General features: G+C 40.4%; 1 protein-coding gene across 2 annotated transcripts in view; it reads right to left on the minus strand.

Moving 5' to 3' along the window:
* The window catches only part of rassf6 (Ras association domain family member 6), a 61737-nt gene that overhangs the window by 2102 nt on the left and 40555 nt on the right, over window positions 1-19080 (minus strand). For both annotated transcript variants that reach the window (XM_073023900.1, XM_073023910.1), the window contains 2 exons: window positions 18507-18625; window positions 18312-18409 (listed from right to left, as the gene is read on the minus strand). In XM_073023900.1, coding sequence (XP_072880001.1) covers window positions 18312-18409; window positions 18507-18625 — 217 coding nt within the window. The remainder of the gene's footprint in view (window positions 1-18311; window positions 18410-18506; window positions 18626-19080) is intronic.

Genomic DNA, 19080 nt, shown 5'->3' on the forward strand with positions numbered 1-19080 from the left:
GAAACATAGAAGACCTCAGTACAATACAAGCCCTTCAGCCCACAAAGCTGTGCCAAACATGTCCTTACCTTAGAAATTACCTAGGGTTACCCATAGCCCTCTGTTTTTCTGAGCTCCATGTACCTGTCCAGGAGTCTCTTAAAAGACCCTATCGTATCCGCCTCCACTACCATTGCCGGCAGCCTATTCCACGCACTCATCACTCACTGAGTAAAAAAAATTTACCTCTGACATCTCCTCTGTTACTACTTCCAAGCAACTTAAAACTGTGCCCTCTCGTGCAAGCCATTTTAGCCCTGGGGAAAAGCCTCTCACTATCCACACGATCAATGCCTCTCATCATCTTATACACCTCTATCAGGTCATCTCTCATCCTCCGTCGTTCCAAAGAAAAAAGGCCGAGTTCACTCAACCTATTCTCATAAGGCATGCTCCTCAATCCAGGCAACATCCTTGTAAATCTCCTCTGCACCCTTTCTATGGTTTCCACATCCTTCCTGTAGTGAGGCGACCAGAACTGAGCACAGTTCTCCAAGTGGGGTCTGACCAGGGTCCTGTGTAGCTGCAATGTTACCTCTTGGCACCTAAACTCAATCCCACGATTGATGAAGGCCGATGCATCATATTCTTTCTTAACCACGGTCAGCCTGCACGGTAGCTTTGTGTGTCCTATGGACCCGGACCCCTAGTTCCCTCTGATCCTCCACACTGCCAAGAATCTTACTGTTAGTATTATATTCTGTCATCATATTTGACCTACCGAAATGAACCACCTCTTTCTGCTTTCCACAGGGATTGCTCCCTACGCGACTCCCTTGTCCGCTCGTCCCCCCCCTCCCCCCCGCCATCCCTTCCCACCGATCTCCCTCCTGGCACTTATCCTTGCAAGCGGAACAAGTGCTACACCTGCCCTTACACTTCCTCCCTCACCACCATTCAGGGCCCCACACAGTCCTTCCAGGTGAGGCGACACTTCACCTGTGAGTCAGCTGGTGTGGTATACTGCGTCCGGTGCTCCCGGTGTGGTCTTTTATATATTGGTGAGACCCGACGCAGATTGGGAGACCGTTTCGCTGAACACCTACGCTCGGTCCGCCAGAAAAAGCAGGATCTCCCAGTGGCCACACATTTTAATTCCATGTCCCATTCCCACTCTGATATGTCTGACAGGATGAAGAGGTCAATACTCCCCAATGCCATTAGGCTTTGCAATTCTACCGCCAGGACTTAAGAACTTTTTAAAAGCTATTATTAATGCTTTTTGAGATAGTGATTTAGATGCATATCATATTTTTTACTGAGTTAAGTATTGTATGTAATTAGTTTTGCTACAACAAGTGTATGGGACATTGGAAAAAAGTTGAATTTCCCCATGGGGATGAATAAAGTATCTATCTATCTATCTATCTATCTATCTATCCATGGCCTCTTCTACCATCAAAATGAATCCAAACTCAGGTTGGAGGAACAACACCTTATATACCGGCTGGGTAGCCTCCAACCTGATGGCATGAACATTGACTTCTCTAACTTCCGTTAATGCCCCTCCTCCCCTTCTTACCCCATCCCTGACATATTCAGTTGTTTGCCAGTTCTCCATCTCCCTCTGGTGCTTCCCCCCCACTTTCTTTCTCCCAAGGCCTCCTGTCCTATGACCCTTTCCCTTCTCCAGCTCTGTATCACTTTCGCCAATCAACTTTCCAGCTTTTGGCTTCATCCCACCCCCTCCGGTCTTCTCCTATCATCTCGCATTTCCCCCTCCCCCTACTACTTTCAAATCTCTTACTATCTTTTCTTTCAGTTAGTCCTGACGAAGGGTCTCGGCCCGAAACGTTGACTGTGCTACTTCCTATAGATGCTGCCTGGCCTGCTGTGTTCCACCAGCATTTTGTGTGTGTTGTTTGAATATCCAGCATCTGCAGATTTCCTCGTGTTTGCACCTCACACTTAACTGAGTAGGTTTTGTTTATTTATGATGTTCAAGGGTTTTTCTGAGTAACTCCAATAAAGCTGCAAACAAAGCGATCGTTCAGGTACTTGTGTGCTTGAGATTCATGTAGTTATTTTATTTTACTTTAAATACAAGCCAATCGCCTTTTAAAATGATTATTGTTAACAACAAATATCAGGGGATTTGTTGATTTGGAATAATGTTAAGTTTATACCTGTTTAATTTGTCATTTTAAGAAGTATCAGGATGTGAGAGAAGTTTTCTATTGTTGGAATAATCACAGTGGATGACAGAATGAGGCTATGGTAATTTGAACAATTAGATACTATCCAACTACCATCTGAAAGGGAAGAGAAAGCCTGGATGTGGTTCCTGACGTGGGAAAATTTCTGATGCCCAATGACCCAGATGCAGAATGGACCTTACAGTAAGGAAGGGCAGCAATTGGTTATTTGCAATTGGTGTCTTCTTGATAAGCAAGGTTAATTCTCCACAGAGATTGGAAAACCCTTGAATATATTAGACCACATTGTTCCTTAACACCCTAGTAACTTGCATGGAATAAACACCTGATATTTCTCCCATTTGACATGGTCTGGTGGAAAAACACAACTAATTAGGTCACCAGACCTAAATCTATGTATTTAGATGGGAGCAGTTGAATTTAGGCTCTTTTTACCAACTCAGAAGCTCATCTTAAAATTAGAATCCAGATAGTACACCCAGGGCTAAAAGTCTTTGAAATAAACAACAATTCTCGGAGAAGCATAAGAAATCCAGACGCGATGGAGTGACCCGGTGCCACGGAGTGGTCTAGACTCCATAAGGTAACCCAGACACAATGGAGTATTGCTGATGGCATGGAGTAACCCAGTTACCATGGAGAACCCAGAAGCCATGAGGTAATGCAGGTGCCACCGCATATCCAAATCACCATGCAGAACTCAGATACCGTGGAGTCACCCAGTTACCATGGAGAACTCAGACACCATGGAGTAACCTAAATGTCGTGGAATTGCCACATTGCTGTGGTGTAACCCAGTTGCTCAGAGTAACTCAATCACCCTAGAGTAACCAATTTACCATGGAGTAATCAGTTAGCATGGAGTAACATAGTTGCCATGGAGAAACCTAGACACTATAGAGAAATAAATGCAGTCTCCCTGGAGAAACACAACCATCCTGGACAAATGAAGGGTTCCAAGACAAAACACAATGTATGAAGAATCTTTATACATTTGTGTGTGACAGTATTCCTAAGTCTCCACCCGGCACTTGCATGAGTGTAGTGAAAACTGAAAGGAAGCTACTGGCACAATGAAGGAAGTCCTGAACACAGCCATTGGACAGACAGATGGAGGAGCTTCATTACCGCCCTAGACAGCAGTGGCATAACGGGCAGTAAGTACGTAAGTGATTCAGGAGGAAGTCAAACTTTTTAGATTAACTACTTCAAATTCAATGTGTGGCAGACAAGAGGGTGTGACTGCAAGTGATTGCAAATGAGGAATCCAAGCAGTGATGCTGGAGGATCCTCAGCCCTTGAGTTTGCCCAATAAAGGCTGATTTATACTTGTGCATACGGGCTACACCGCAGCCTGCGCCGTAACCCTGATTTTCACTTCTGCGTCGCTCTATGCCGTAGCGAGCATGTGTTGGTGTGGGACAAAACGCTAGTTGGCTGTGGGGTTTCTATGCCACTGTGTTGAGTTTCTTCGTGAAAGACATGGACGAGGAAATGCATTTCAAACATTTTCACACGTCGGCAGGTAGATTCGACGATTTGGTTCATCTATTTTGCATCGGTGTACAGACATGGCGGAGAAGAAGCAACCGGAAATGCGTGGGAGGAAATGCGAAGCTACCAAGCAGACCAATCACAGTTGTTGCGGTCTGTGTCACTGCGACGCATGAGTAACTTTTCTGGAGAGGAGCACGTCACCCTATAGCATAGGGAACGGCATAGGGCACGCGTTACCTATGGCGTAGATGCGACGCACGAGTATAAATCAGCCTTAAGTCAGATTGTTGCTCCCTGTGAGGGTCAGATTTGGGACTGTAGAAAGGATGAACAACTGAACTATGGCACTATGCAATGTTCTACTACCGCTAGTTTCTCTGGGTAACTCAGACGGATGCATCTCCTGTGCTCCTTGATGTGGGTTTCCACCACATGTCCCGTCTGGCCAATGTACACTGTTCCACATTCACAGTGGTAGCAGAACATTCCATTTGCAATCACCATAAAATTGACTTTGATGGCATAAAACTACTGTGAAGGAAGCCTTTGAAATGAAACTAGAGGAAACAAATATTAACATAGAAGAAGGTCTCACTCTATAAGTAAGAACTGGAATTCGATTGTAAGCAAGGTGGGACAGTGGAAACTTGATTGGATGAGAACTAACTAATAAAGAGGTACGGATGATAGGGGTATAAATACCACTGGACTAGATATGCCCAAGCCTCATCGCTGATGAAGATGGCAGAGTGTGTTATCAAAACTTTGGTTAAAATTAATATTTGTATCCGGCTGGAACCCAAGAAGAACTTATTCACCTTCCAATAACTTTCCCACAACTGATGTTAGGCTCATCAGCCTACAATTTCCAGTTTATTTTTAGAGCCTCGCTTAAACAGTGGAACAACATTGGTTGTCCTCCAGTCCTCTGATACCTCTCCTGTTGCTAAAGATGATTTAAATATATTTATACAGGCTCCGGCAATTTCTGCACTTTCCTCCTGCAGGTCTGAGGGAACACCTTGTCAGGCCCTGTGGATTTATCCATTCTAATTTGTCTCAAAACACAAACACCTCCTTCTCTGCAATCTGTATAGCGTCCATGAAGTTGATGCCATTTTGCCTTACCTCTGTAGACTCTAAGTCTTGTCTCCTGAGTAAATACAGATGCAAATAAGAGCACTCCCATCTCTTTTGGCTCCATGCATGGATTACCTTTCTGATCTTCCAGAGGACCAATTTTGTCCCTTGCAATCCTTTTGTTCTTAACATATTTGTAGAATCCCTTAGGATCCTCCTCATCTTGTCTGCTAAGGCAAACTCATGCCTTCTTTTAGCCCTCCTGATTTCTTTCCTATGTGTTCTCTTGCATTCCTCGTACTCCATAAGCACCTCATTTGTTCCTCATTGTCTGTACCTTCAATGCACCTCATTTCCTTCCTTAACCAGGGCCTCAATATCTCTTGAAAACCAAGTTTCCCTACAGCTGTTATCTTTCCCTTTTATTCCGATGGGCACATATAAGCTTTGTACTCTCAGAATTTCACTTTTGAAGACCTCCCACTTACCAAGTACAGCTTTGCCAGAAAATGATCTGTCCCAATCCACGCTTTCCAGATCCTTTCTGATGCCATCAAAATTGGCCTTTCTCCAATTTAGAATCCCAGCCTTGTGGACCAGAACTATCTTTTTGCATATTTACTTTGAAACATATGGCATTGTGATTACTGGGTGCGAAGTGTTCCCCTACACAAACTTCTGTTATGTGCTCAGTCTCATTCCCTAATGGCAGATCAAGTATTGTGCACTCGCTCATTGGGACCTCTATGTACTGACTATGAAAACTTTCCTGAACACATTTGACAAACTCTAAACCATCTCATCCTTTTACAGTATGGGAGTCCCAGTCAATATGTTGAAAGTTAAAATCACCTACTGTAACAACCTTATGTTTCTAGCAGCAGCCTACAATCTTTCTACAAATTTGTTCTTCTAATCACTTAGACTGATTGATGATTTGTAAAATAGCCCCATTAATGTGGTCATACCTTTCTTATTACTCAGTTCCACCCATCACACCTCATTAGACGAGTTCTTCAGTCTATCTTGATTGAGCACTGCCGTATCATTTTCCTTGACTAGTAATGCCACCCCTCCTTTGATCCCTCCTGTTCTGCTGTGTCGAAAACAATGGAACCCAGAATACTGAGCTGCCAGTCCTGCCCCTCCTTCAGACAAGTCTCACTAATGGCTACAGTATCATAATTCCATGTGTTGATCCTTGCCCTGAACTCATCTGCCTTTCCTACAATGATACACACAACTCAGAACAATTGTCCCACTATGCTCAACCTTTTAATTCCTGATTTTGTCTGAGGTCTGAACGACATCTGTCTCCAGAATCAGCTGGCATTTACAGGATTCCTTGTGAATCCGGAGCAGTGTATATCGACTAGCTGGTATACGCAGTGGAAACTCGCATCAAGGAGACGTATCCTTTTGGGTTACTTGGAGAATCAGTGGTAGCAGAACATTGCATTCACAGTGGCCATAGTATTGACTTTGACAGCACAAAACTACTGTGCCATGCCAGTGGCTTTTGGGGCCATTTGGTAAAGAAAGCCGACTCTCAAGATGGCGCTCATGGGATGAAGAGGTATTAGTTTTCGCTCCAATCCTTTTACTTTTCCTTACCTACAATCACCCCCTAACTGACCTATTTATACCTAATCAAAAGGGGTTGACATTTATGAATTATTTATTGGCTTTTTGAATTAATTTTCAGTTCATTAAAATGTCTAAACAACGAGAAACCGGAGAAATGAAACCGAATAAAGAACTGTTAACTTTGGATGCAACCGCGAAACTTATGGATGAGAGACTTGAAAGACTGGAGAGTAAACTCACCCCAAAGTTTTCTTCGCTTGATGAAACTTTAAAAGCGGTCGACGGAAGACCCCAATCACTTACATCGGATATTCAGCAACAAGAAGCAAGAATTTTAGCTCTTGAAGCCACCGCTCGCCAGAGAGACCGTACAATTGAAACTTTACAACTAAAGCTATCCTCTACTTCCCAACTGATGGAATGCTATAAATCCAAACTTACTGATATAACCATATAACAATCACAGCATGGAAACAGGCCATTCCGGCCCTCCTAGTCCGTGCTGAACTCTTAATCTCACCTAGTCCCACCTACCCGCACTCAGCCCAAACCCTCCACTCCTTTCCTGTCCATATACCTATCCAATTTTACCTTAAATGACACAACTGAACTGGCCTCTACTACTTCTACAGGAAGCTCATTCCACACAGCTATCACTCTCTGAGTAAAGAAATACCCCCTCATGTTTCCCTTAAACTTTTGCCCCCTAACTCTCAAATCATGTCCCCTCGTTTGAATCTCCCCTACTCTCAATGGAAACAGCCTATTCACGTCAACTCTATCTATCCCTCTCAAAATTTTAAATACCTCGATCAAATCCCCCCTCAACCTTCTACGCTCCAATGAATAGAGACCTAACTTATTCAACCTTTCTCTGTAACTTAAGTGCTGAAACCCAGGTAACATCCTAGTTAATCGTCTCTGCACTCTCTCTAATTTATTGATATCTTTCCTATAATTCGGTGACCAGAACTGTACACAATATTCCAAATTTGGCCTTACCAATGCCTTGTACAATTTTAACATTACATCCCAACTTTTGTACTCAATGCTCTGATTTATAAAGGCCAGCATTCCAAAAGCTTTCTTCACCACCCTATCTACATGAGACTCCACCTTCAGGGAACTATGTACTGTTATTCCTAGATCTCTCTGTTCCACTGCATTCCTCAATGCCCTACCATTTACCCTGTATGTTCTATTTGGATTATTCCTGCCAAAATGTAGAACCACACACTTCTCAGCATTAAACTCCATCTGCCAACATTCAGCCCATTCTTCTAATCGGCATAAATCTCCCTGCAAGCTTTGAAAACCCACCTCATTATCCACAACACCTCCTACCTTAGTATCATCAGCATACTTACTAATCCAATTTACCACCCCATCATCCAGATCATTTATGTATATTACAAACAACATTGGGCCCAAAACAGATCCCTGAGGCACCCCGCTAGTCACCGGCCTCCATCCCGATAAACAATTATCCACCACTACTCTCTGGCATCTCCCATCTAGCCACTGTTGAATCCATTTTATTACTCCAGCATTAATACCTAATGACTGAACCTTCTTAACTAACCTTCCATGTGGAACTTTGTCAAAGGCCTTGCTGAAGTCCATATAGACTACATCCACTGCCTTACCCTCGTCAACATTCCTCGTAACTACTTCAAAAAATTCAATAAGGTTTGTCAAACATGAACTTCCACGCACAAATCCATGCTGGCTACTCCTAATCAGATCTTGTCTATCCAGATAATTATAAATACTATCTCTAAGAATACTTTCCATTACTTTACCCACCACTGATGTCAAACTGACAGGTCTATAATTGCTAGGCTTACTTCTAGAACCCTTTTTAAACAATGGAACCACATGAGCAATACGCCAATCCTCCGGCACAATCCCCGTTTCTAATGACATCTGAAAGATCGCCGTCAGAGCTCCTGCTATCTCTACACAAACTTCCCTCAAGGTCCTGGGGAATATCCTGTCAGGACCTGGAGATTTATCCACTTTTAAATTTCTTAAAAGCGCCAGTACTTCCACCTCTTTAATTGTCATAGGTTCCATAACTTCCTTACTTGTTTCCAACACCTTACACCATTCAATATCCTTCTCCTTAGTGAATACCGAAGAGAAGAAATCATTCAAAATCTCTCCCATCTCCCTCAGCTCCACACATAGCTGACCACCCTGATTCTCTAAGGGACCAATTTTATCCCTCACTATCCTCTTGCTTTTAATATAACTGTAGAAGCCTTTCAGATTTACTTCCACCTTATTTGCCAAACCAAACTCGTAACTTCTTTTAGCTTTTCTAATCTCTTTCTTAAGATCTTGAAAATCGATCCCGAAGACAGAATTTGTAGATAATCAGCCTTCCGGAAAAGTTTGAGAAGGGTGATCTGGTCACTTTTTTTTCTAAATTTCTAATGGATGTCTTCGGTTCAGACTTTCTGGACACCCATCCTTTAATCGACCGCGCACATCGTATCTCTCGCTTCCAACCGGCTCCAGGTGGGAAACCACGACCAGTGATTTTTCGGCTTCATTACCCTCATATTAAAGATCGCCTGACTCATGCCGCTCGACAGAAGGGTATGATCCCTTTCCAAGATATTAAGTTTCTCATTTTGGAAGATTATAGCCCCGAAGATTTGAGGGAAAGAATGGCCTTTAAACCGGAAATGGCGGAATTTCATCGGAATGGCTTCAAACAAGCGTTGTTATTTCCAGCTCAACTGAGAATCACTCTTCGTGATGACTCTCGTCGGCTGTTTAAATCTCCAGCGGATGCCCAAAGATTTCTTGAGGAGCAGCACCTTCCCACTACAAGGTGAACAATGCATTGCATTTTTATTATCTGTTTTCAAAGGCCTTTTGCTATTTTCGCTTTTTCTCCAAGCTAATAATTAGCCTGTAGATTCAGACCTTTTATAATTTGATGATTCGTATGCAATGGCCGATAGTGTATTTGTTTACACACATAAACAAAGGTCTGTTGTTTTTTTTGGTTTACCTTAAGTTTGCTTTAACAATTATTCTTTTAGTTTTGTAAGCAACTAATTAAATGCTTATAAGTTTATACACATTTTTGCCTTATATCTTCTATGCTTAAGTATTGAGGTACTTTTTTAAACTTTCCTTTTCCAAGATGTCGGTTCTTCTTCCCATGAGCCCTCAGTTCTTGGTTACGTTACATCCGTTTGGGTGTATCTGAACAAGACTGACGACCTTCTTTTAAAATGTTAGTATAGTGTTATCCGGTTTTGGGCTTTAACGGCGTAGGTTTTTTTTAGCTTGCTTTTTTTTAACAATATTAATTTTATAATTTAATCCTTATTATATTAACCCCTTTTTCCACTCTGAACATGGGTGGTTTGTATCTTTTTCTATACTTTTTCTTTTGAGTCACCGTCTTGAGAGATGGGGTAATATTAGTGTTAGTTTGCTTGCTTGCCTCTTTCTGGCTTTTTCTTGGGGTTCAGGGGTGGGGGGAGGGGGATTCTCTTTTGCTTTTGCTTTCTGCTTAGTATTCACTTCATGGGCGGACTTGAAACTACTAAAATGGCTCAGGTGTCATAACTTCCGTTTCCGCTTTGAACCTGCTTTCCTTCTCTGGTTTCATGAGTTCATTTTCTTCTCAACCTTGTGTATTAACTACGATAAATATTAGCAATATGGATAAGATCATCAACTTTGTTTCTTGGAATACAAATGGTTTAAATCACCCGATTAAAGGGAAAAAATATTTAAAGTATTCCACAGAATGAATGCTAATATTATTTTTGTACAGGAGACTCATGTGAGGAAGGAGGATAGTCAGCGTTTTTTAGGTTTTGGAAGGGTCAACAATAACATTTGAATTCCCAAGCTAAAGTAAGAGGCATTTCTATTTTTATGGACTCCTTAACCTCTGTTATACATTATGATAAAACTTTGGACCCACAAGGTAGATTTTTGCTCCTTACTGGTTTACTTTTTAATCAAAAAATTGTCTTAGTTAACATTTATGCTCCGAATATCGACTGTCCTGAATTTTTTAAGTGTTTATTTACATCCTTCCCTAATTTGAATGACTATATGTTGATAATGGGTGGGGATTTTAATTGTTGTTTGAATCCCTCGATGGACAGATCTAAGCCCACTCAGGCTTTACCAAATAAATCAGCCTCTCTTATTAACTCTTCTATGGTTGATTCCAGAATTTCTGAAATTTGCCGATTTTTACACCCCAAGGATAAAGAATTTTACTATTTCTCGCATGTTTATCATAATTACTCAAGAATTGACTGTTTCTTTACTGATCATTGTTTACTCACAGATGTTACTGATTGTAAATATGACTCTATTACTATCTCTGATCATGCACCCTTGAAGCTTTCTATTAAGACAACGGATTCATCCTCAAACGTTAAGTCATGGTGGTTCAACTCTACTTCAGGACTCAGACTTTGTCAATTTTATTAAACAACAAATTGATTTGTTTTTTTCAACAAACCTCACAGAAGAGATTTCTAGTGGAACACTATGGGACACTTTTAAAGCATTTATTCATAGACAAATTATTTCATATTCTGCTGGAGTCAGGAAATGAATTAATACTGAAATACTTACGTTGGTTGATAAAACTAAAGAAATTGATAAGATCTACTCTCTAACCCCTATAAGAAGAGAGTTGAGCTTCAAATGGAGCACAGTTTGTTATTATCCTCCTCAATTGAAAATCAGTTAATTAGGCCTAGGACCCAGTTTTATGTACATGGAGACAAATCTGGTAAACTATTGGCAAACCAACTGAAAGCTGCTTCAGTTAAGTGGCAAATTATTAGAATTCATAAACAAGATGGTACTCTGATGACTGATCATGAAGAGATAAACAAAGCTTTTCAAAATTTTTATAATTTTCAATACCAATCAGAATTTTCTGATGATTCCTCCACAATGAATGAATTTTTAAGGAAATTGAATATTCCGAAATGAACAGTAGAAGACTGTGTATCATTAGATGCACCCATTATGGAAACGGAAATAGAAGAGGCCATTTCTTCAATGAATTCAGGAAAAGCCCCTGGTCTGGATGGTTATACTGTGGAATTTTTAAAATCCTTTTCCTCCATACTCTCTCCTTGGTTATGTAAAATTTTTAAGGATGCATTAACTATAGGTAAACTACCACAATCCTTTTATGATGCCTCTATTTCTTTAATTCTTAAAAAAGACAAAGACCCTAATGAATGTGCATCCTATCGGCCCATATCATTGCTGAATACGGATTCCAAGATTGTTACCAAAATTTTGGCCACTAGATTGGAAAATATATTACCTCAAACTATTTCTGAGGATCAGACTGGATTTATTAAAATTGTTACTCATCCTTTAATATGAGAAAATTAATTAATATAGTTTATATTCCTTCATCAAAAATTCCAGAATGTGTCCTCTGCTTAGATGCTGAAAAAGCGTTTGATAGAGTAGAATGGCCATACTTATTTAATACGCTGCAGAATTTTAATTTCAGCCCAAAATTTATATCATGGATTAAATTAATATATTATAAGCTGTTGGCTTTGGTATTTACTAATAATCAAAGATCTCCCTTTTTTCAGTTGTTCCATGGCACGAGGCAAGGCTGTCCTTTAAGTCCTCTACTATTTGATATTGCTCTGGAACCCTTAGCCATTGCTATTCGTGACTCACCCAGTATTTTTGTTATCACCCGTGGGGAGGGGATGTATAAGCTATTATTATATGCTGATGACTTATTACTATATATCTCTGAGCCCGGAGAGATCCATTCCTGCTATTCTATCCTTGCTTGCTCAGTTTAGCAGTTTTTCTGGTTATAAACTAAATCTTAATAAGAGTGAATTATTCGCATTAAGTATGCAAATCCCAATCTATAAACACTTACCATTTAAAGTTGTCACAGATAACTTTACTTATTTGGGTATTAAAATCACTAAGAAACACAAGGACTTATTTAACGTTAACTTCTTACCTTTAATTGACCAAATTAAGCAACTTATTAATAGATGGTCCCCGTTATCTTTGTCATTGGTTGGTCAAATTAATGTTATTAAGATGATGGTTTTACCTAAATTTTTATACCTATTCCAAGTATTACCAATTTTATTCCTAAATCCTTTTTTGGCATTATTGATTCCGAAATATCTTCGAATATATGGCAGAATAAAAATCCCAGATTTAGTAAAAAATATTTTCAGAAGCCTAAGAAGGAAGGTGGTTTGGCTTTGCCTAACCTAAGATTTTACTATTGGGCAGCTAACATTCGAAATTTAATATTTTGGACCCAAGAATCGGTTATCAAGCCCACAATGGATAAACCTGGAGTGCAAATCTGTACAAGCATTCTCATTGTTTTCTATTTTTGGATCTTTGCTTCTCTTTGTCTTATCTAAATTGAATAAACAAATAACTAATCCTATAGTTAAATATACACTACGAATTTGGTTTCAATTCAGTAAATTTCTTGGCTTAAATAAGTTTATCTTATTATATCTGTTATCTGTTATATCTAACTTTTTTTTCCAGCCCTCTCATATAGACCAAGCCTTTGAGTTGTGGAAAACAAAAGGCATAACATGTTTTCGTGATCTATTTTTAGATAATAGTTTTATGTCCTTTGAACAGTTGTCCAATAAATTTAATTTGCCTAAAACCCATTTTTTTAGATACTTACAAATTAGAAATTTTTAAAATATTGTGCTATCATCCTTTCCGAATTTATGTCCAATGGACATTACGGAAATTTTTTTAGCTCTGAATCCCTGTCAGAAGGGTTTAGTAGCTGTCATATATAATTTGATTATAAAAACACAACCAGAGATATCAGACAAAATTAAGAAAGAATGGGAAAAAGAACTTCACTGTCTCTTATCTGCAGAGCAGTGGGAGAAAATTCTACAGTTAGTTAATTCCTCTTCTATTTGTGCTAAACATGCCCTAATACAATTTAAGGTTGTACATAGGGCTGATATGTCTAAGGACAAACTTGCTCGATTTTAGTCTCATGTTAACCCTATCTGTGACAGATGTCACTCTGTAATTGCCTCATTGACTCACATGTTTTGGTCTTGCCCCTGCTTGCAAAATTATTGGAAAGATATTTTTGGTATTACTCAACAGTTTTGAATATCAAGTTGCAACCTCACCCTATTACTGCAATTTTCGGCTTGCCAGTGGTGCACAATGGTCAATTGCCCCCTGCAGCCAGGCGGATGATTGCATTTGCTACATTAATGGCTAGAAGATCTATCCTATTAAAATGGAAAGAAATTAATCCTCCTACCACATCTCAGTGGTTTTCTCAAACCATTTCTTGCTTGAGTTTAGAAAAAAATTAGAAGAGTCATTTTTGATCCATCAGTTAAATTCGAAGAAAGCTGGAGACCATTTATTCAACATTTTCATATGAGTTAGGCTGATCTTTCCCAAACCTGGGAATTCTTGCTGTCTTATTTGGATAGAGGTGTGGAGTTATAGACACTACTGTGTATATTTGATATATTATATTAGCCCATGATGGTTAGGTTTTTTAAAGTTTTTTTCTTCCTTTTTTGGGGGGTTTTCCCCCCATTTTTTGTAACTTACTTTGAGTTTGGGAGGCTACCATATATGGATTATTAATTGTTTGTATTTGTACTTTAACCTATCAATTATGTACTCTCAAGCTCTCTGTATTTGATGTTTTCTTACTATGATTATTTAAAAATTAATAAAAAGATTTAAAAAGAAAGAAAAGAAAGAAAGCCATTGAAATAAAACTAGAGGAAAACAATTTTAACAAAGATGAAGGTCTTGCTGTCAGTAAGAACTGGAATTCGATTGTAAACAAAGTGGGAGAGTGGAAACCTAATTGAATGAGGACTAACCAATCAGGAGGGACAGACGGCAGGGGTATAAGTACTACCGAACTAGACATACCCAGGCATCATCCCTGATGAAGATGGCAGAGTTTGTCATCGAAATGTCAGTTATAATCGATACTTGTACCCGGCTGGAAGCCTGAGAAGAGTTTATTCATCATCGGGAAACCACTAGATCCTTTTTCATACAGTAAAGTACGTCATTTATGTCAATGATCAACACAGTCCAGGGATTTGCTGAGGAAGCCAGCAAGTATGGCCATACTTCTGGTGCCAACATAGTATGCCCACAACTTACAAACCTGTAAGTCCTTGGAATGTGGCAGGGTAGAGAGCACCCAGAAGTGAGGACTATCAAGGGAGATGGCAGGACATTTACAGGACTGCTTTCAATCAGCGGATTGGACCGTTTTCAGGGATTTATTTTCAGATCTGAATGAATATGCCACCACCGTCATGGACTTCATCGAGACCTGAGTGGACGGGTGTATGCCTTCAAGAACAGACCAAGTCTTCCAAAACAGGAAGCCTTGGATGAATCAGAAGATTCTCTGTCTGCTAAGGGCTAGATCTGTGGCACTCAAGACTGGTGATCCAGCGCTCTACAAGCCTGGGGAGCAAAAAGGCAATTCTGTGTGAAGTTAGAGACGCAATCAGATGCATGACAAGTTGCATGCTATTACTTCCCATAAGGTGAAACCTAACAGTATACAGAATGTGTTAAGGAACTGGAGTTGCAGCTCGATGACATTCAGCTCATATGGGAGACTGAAGAAAAGATAGGAGCTACAGGGAGGTAGTTACCCCTAGGTTGCAGGAGGCAGATAACTGTGTGACTGTCAGGAGAAGGAAGGGAAATGGGCAACCAGTATAGAGTACCCCTGTGGCTGTAGTCCTTAATAATAAGAATACCATTTTGGATTTTTTGAGGAGGAATGACCCACCAAGGGGAACTGTAGCAACCGAGTTTCTGACACTTGAGTCTGGTGCTGTGGCTCAGAAGAACAGAGAGGTGAAGAGTTCTTCAGTGGCGATAGGAAACTCTATAGTCAGAGGAACAGAGACAAGATTCTGTGGTGCAATAGGGACACCCGGATGGTACATTGTCTCCTAGGTGCCAGGTTCAGGGATGTCTTGGATCCAGTCCAAGGCATTCTGAAGGGGGAGGGGGAGCAGCCAGAAATCTTGGAACATATTGGCACCAAAGGCATAGACGAGGAGGTCCTGAAGAGAGATTTTAGGAAGCTAAGAAAAAAGATGAAAAGCAGGACTACCAGGATAGTAATCTCGGGATTGTTGCCTGTACCACGCACCAGTGAGGGTAAGAATAGGAGCATTTGGCAGATAAATGTGTGGTTGAGGAACTGGTGCAGGGCACAGGGGTTTGGTTTTCTGGATTATTGGGATCTCTTCTGGGGCATGTATGATCTATACAAAAGGGATGGGTTACACCTGACCATGAGGGGGACCAATATCTTTGCAGGCAGATTGCTAAAGTTGTTTGGGGGGGTGTTGAACTAATTTAGCAGAGGGCTGGGAACCAGAGTGATAACACAAAGGATGGGGCAGTGGTTTACAAACTGACGCAGTGTGTAGGGAGATTGCTAGCAAGGACGGGCTGATGATAGGCAAAATTGCAGTCAAGGGATGAGTTGCAATGTATAAGGGGGATAAAATTGAAAAGGGTGATAAATACAGGACTGAAGCTGTTGTATTCGAATGCACACAATATACGGAATAAGGTAGATGAACTTGTAACAGTTAGAGATTGGCATGTATTGGCACTGAGACGTGATAGAATGAAAATTATAGCTGGGAGTTTAACACCTATGGATACACAGTGCACTGAAAGGACAGGCAGGTAGGCAGAGTGGGTGGTGTGGCTCTGTTGGTTAAAATGAAATCAAATTCTTAGAAAGGAGTGATTCAGTATATATTTGGAAGATGTAGAATCCTTATGGGTTGAGCTAAGAAACTGCAAGGGCAAAAAGACCCTGGTGGGTGTTATACACAGGCTTCCAAACAGTTAAAAATCTGTTCTCACCAACTGGCTGAAGTGTTCAAGGATGTATTCAATCTCTCATTGCTGCAGTCAGGTTAGAAGAGCAAGGTGAGGAACCTCAACGTCTATCACCCAGTAGCACTCACATCTGCTGTGATGAAGTGCTTTGAGAAGTTAGTCATGACTAGAATTAACTCCTGCCTGAGCAAGAACTTAGACCTGCTGCAATTCACCTAATACCACAGCAGGTCTAAGCAGGTACAATGGTTTTGGGGCACCTAGACAACAGCAAAACATACATCAGGCTGCTGTTTATCAATTACAGCACAGTGTTCAAGACGATCATTACCTCAGTACTATCAACAAGCTTCACAACCTGGGCCTCTGTACCTCCCTCTGCAACTGGATCCTTAACTTCCTCATTGGGAGACTAAACTCAGTCATAACATATCCTTTTCACTGACAATCAACACAGGCATACCTCAAGAATGTGTGCTTAGCCCACTGCTCTACACTTTCTCTACCATATATGTGGCTAAGCACACTTCAAACACCAATGACACCACTGTCGTTGGCAGAACTTCACATGGTGACGAGGAGGAATATAGGAGTAAGACAAATTAGCTGGTTGAGTTCCGTCACAACAACAATCTCATAATTGATGTCAGCAAGTCAGGGAGTTAATAGTAGACTTAAGGAAGATAGAATCGGGGTAAAGCACACCAGTCCTCATTGAGGGGTCAGAGATGGAAAGGATGAGCAGCTTTAAGTTCCTGGGTGTTAGCATCTTGGAAGATCTATCCTGGGTCCAACACATCATGAATAGGGTATGCCAGCAGCTCTGCTTCATTTGGAGTTTGAGAAGATTTTGTCACTAAAGACTTTTGCAAATTTCTTCTGATATACCATGGAGAGATGTACTGACTGGTTGCATCACAGCCATTGTAAGAGGCTGCAGAGGTTGTAGACCCAGCCAGCTCCATCAGGAGCACTGCCCTCACTACCACTGAGGTCATCTTCAAGAGGCTGAATATCATCACTAAAGACCCACAACATGCACTTCTCTGATTACTAATATCAGGGAGGAGGTACAGGAGACCAATGACCCACACGCAGTGATTCGGAAACAGCTTCTTCCCTTCACCATCAGATTTCTGAACAGTCAATGAACCCACGAGCACTACTTTGTTATTCATCTTTTGCATTAAGTATTTATTTATTTTATTTTTGTAACTTGTAGTTATTTTTATGTCTTTGCACCATACTGCTGCAACAAAACAACAAATTTCATGACATACTGTAAGTCAGTGATAATACAGCTGATTCTGATTGCTACCTTTCCCCAATTCTGGGCTGTACATTCTGCTGAGGTAGTATGGATCTTTCTCCAACCACATTTCTCTTCACTCTATCCACCAATGCTTTATCAGACTCCTCATGATTTTAAGGGACTGAGAACATTTTAAATGGTATAAGCTGTCAAAATTCTCTTTGATCTGTTGCAGCAGTTGAGAAATGCCTTGAAAAGCTCTGTGAGTTGTCTCAATAACCCTCCACAGTTTATGGGCAGATTGGGGAAGTTACAGTGATATTACTGATTGAACAAATGTGGCCGTGAGATTCTGAAAATTATGTTAAACTACTACGAAGTTCTGACAGGCAACTGGCTTTGAAACATCAATTGTTCCTCTTTCCACAGATGCTGCCTGACCTGCTGAATGTTTCCAGCATTTTCACTTCTCCAGCATGTTAATATTTTTGATTAACGTTATTTGGCCACATTTGAGAGGTTCCTTCCTGTTTCTCGAAGAAATGTGCAAGCATAGTGATTCTGACAATAATACGAATGCAGTATATTGACTCTACTTACTCAATTTTACCCATGTACATTCATTAACGAGATTGTGGCAAGACAATAGTCAATGCAGATAACTCTTAATTACTTACAATGTCCCAAAGATTTGTTAAGTCTTGCACAACAAATCAGTTAAGAAACCAATAACATGGTGACTAGAGAGTATTTGTAAAATAAGTTAATTATGATTAAAAACTCACCGTAGATGAGTATTTTCAATGTACTTGTGCTCTTCCTCATTTAGTTTCTGAAGAATTGCGTATAAAAGAGGAAGCTCAAACTTGATGTATTGTGCTACCTGCAAGTGTTAATAACCAGCAGTTAGGATGCAGACCTTTGAAGTTATTAAGTTATGGTGGAGACTACTAAGGGTTAGCTTCTAACCTCTTACTTACATCGGTGCTAATTTCCTCTGCATCTTTATCCATTAAAAATAGTTTTACTATTTTGCGAGATGGTCCATGGAGCAGTCTCTCCCATAATGGAAATGCTGTGTCTTTAAGCTTTTTCTTTTCTGTAAAAATGCATAAATATTAACTTTTAAAATTATATCTTCTTTTACTCACTGTAGGGATTTTGGTATTAAGGTATTTGTATTTATTAAGCTTCAATACATGACTTAAAAGTAGAGCATGGCAAGACCCTATAGTGAGACATTCAGAAGAATAGCTGGGTAACATGTGGGAGAAGTAATGCTCATGATGGTAAGAAGCTCGTTGCTCTTTTACTATGTGACCCTCATTACCTGCCATGGAGCAAGATTTTAAAACTGAATTAATTTTTGTGGGAAATGTGTATTGTGGAAGCAACCAGAGATCATGGTGGTTCTAACACCAAGCTTCTATATCCAGCCACTGAATACTTTCCCTGGTAGGGAAGTGAAGAGAACATAGTGTAACTGTCGTTCGTGCTCTTGGATGGAGGTTACCCGCTCTTCAGCAAGTTGGGGTGAAGGGTGTTCTCAGAAAT

This window comes from Hemitrygon akajei, chromosome 2, assembly GCF_048418815.1.
Source record: "Hemitrygon akajei chromosome 2, sHemAka1.3, whole genome shotgun sequence".
NCBI lineage: Eukaryota > Metazoa > Chordata > Chondrichthyes > Myliobatiformes > Dasyatidae > Hemitrygon > Hemitrygon akajei.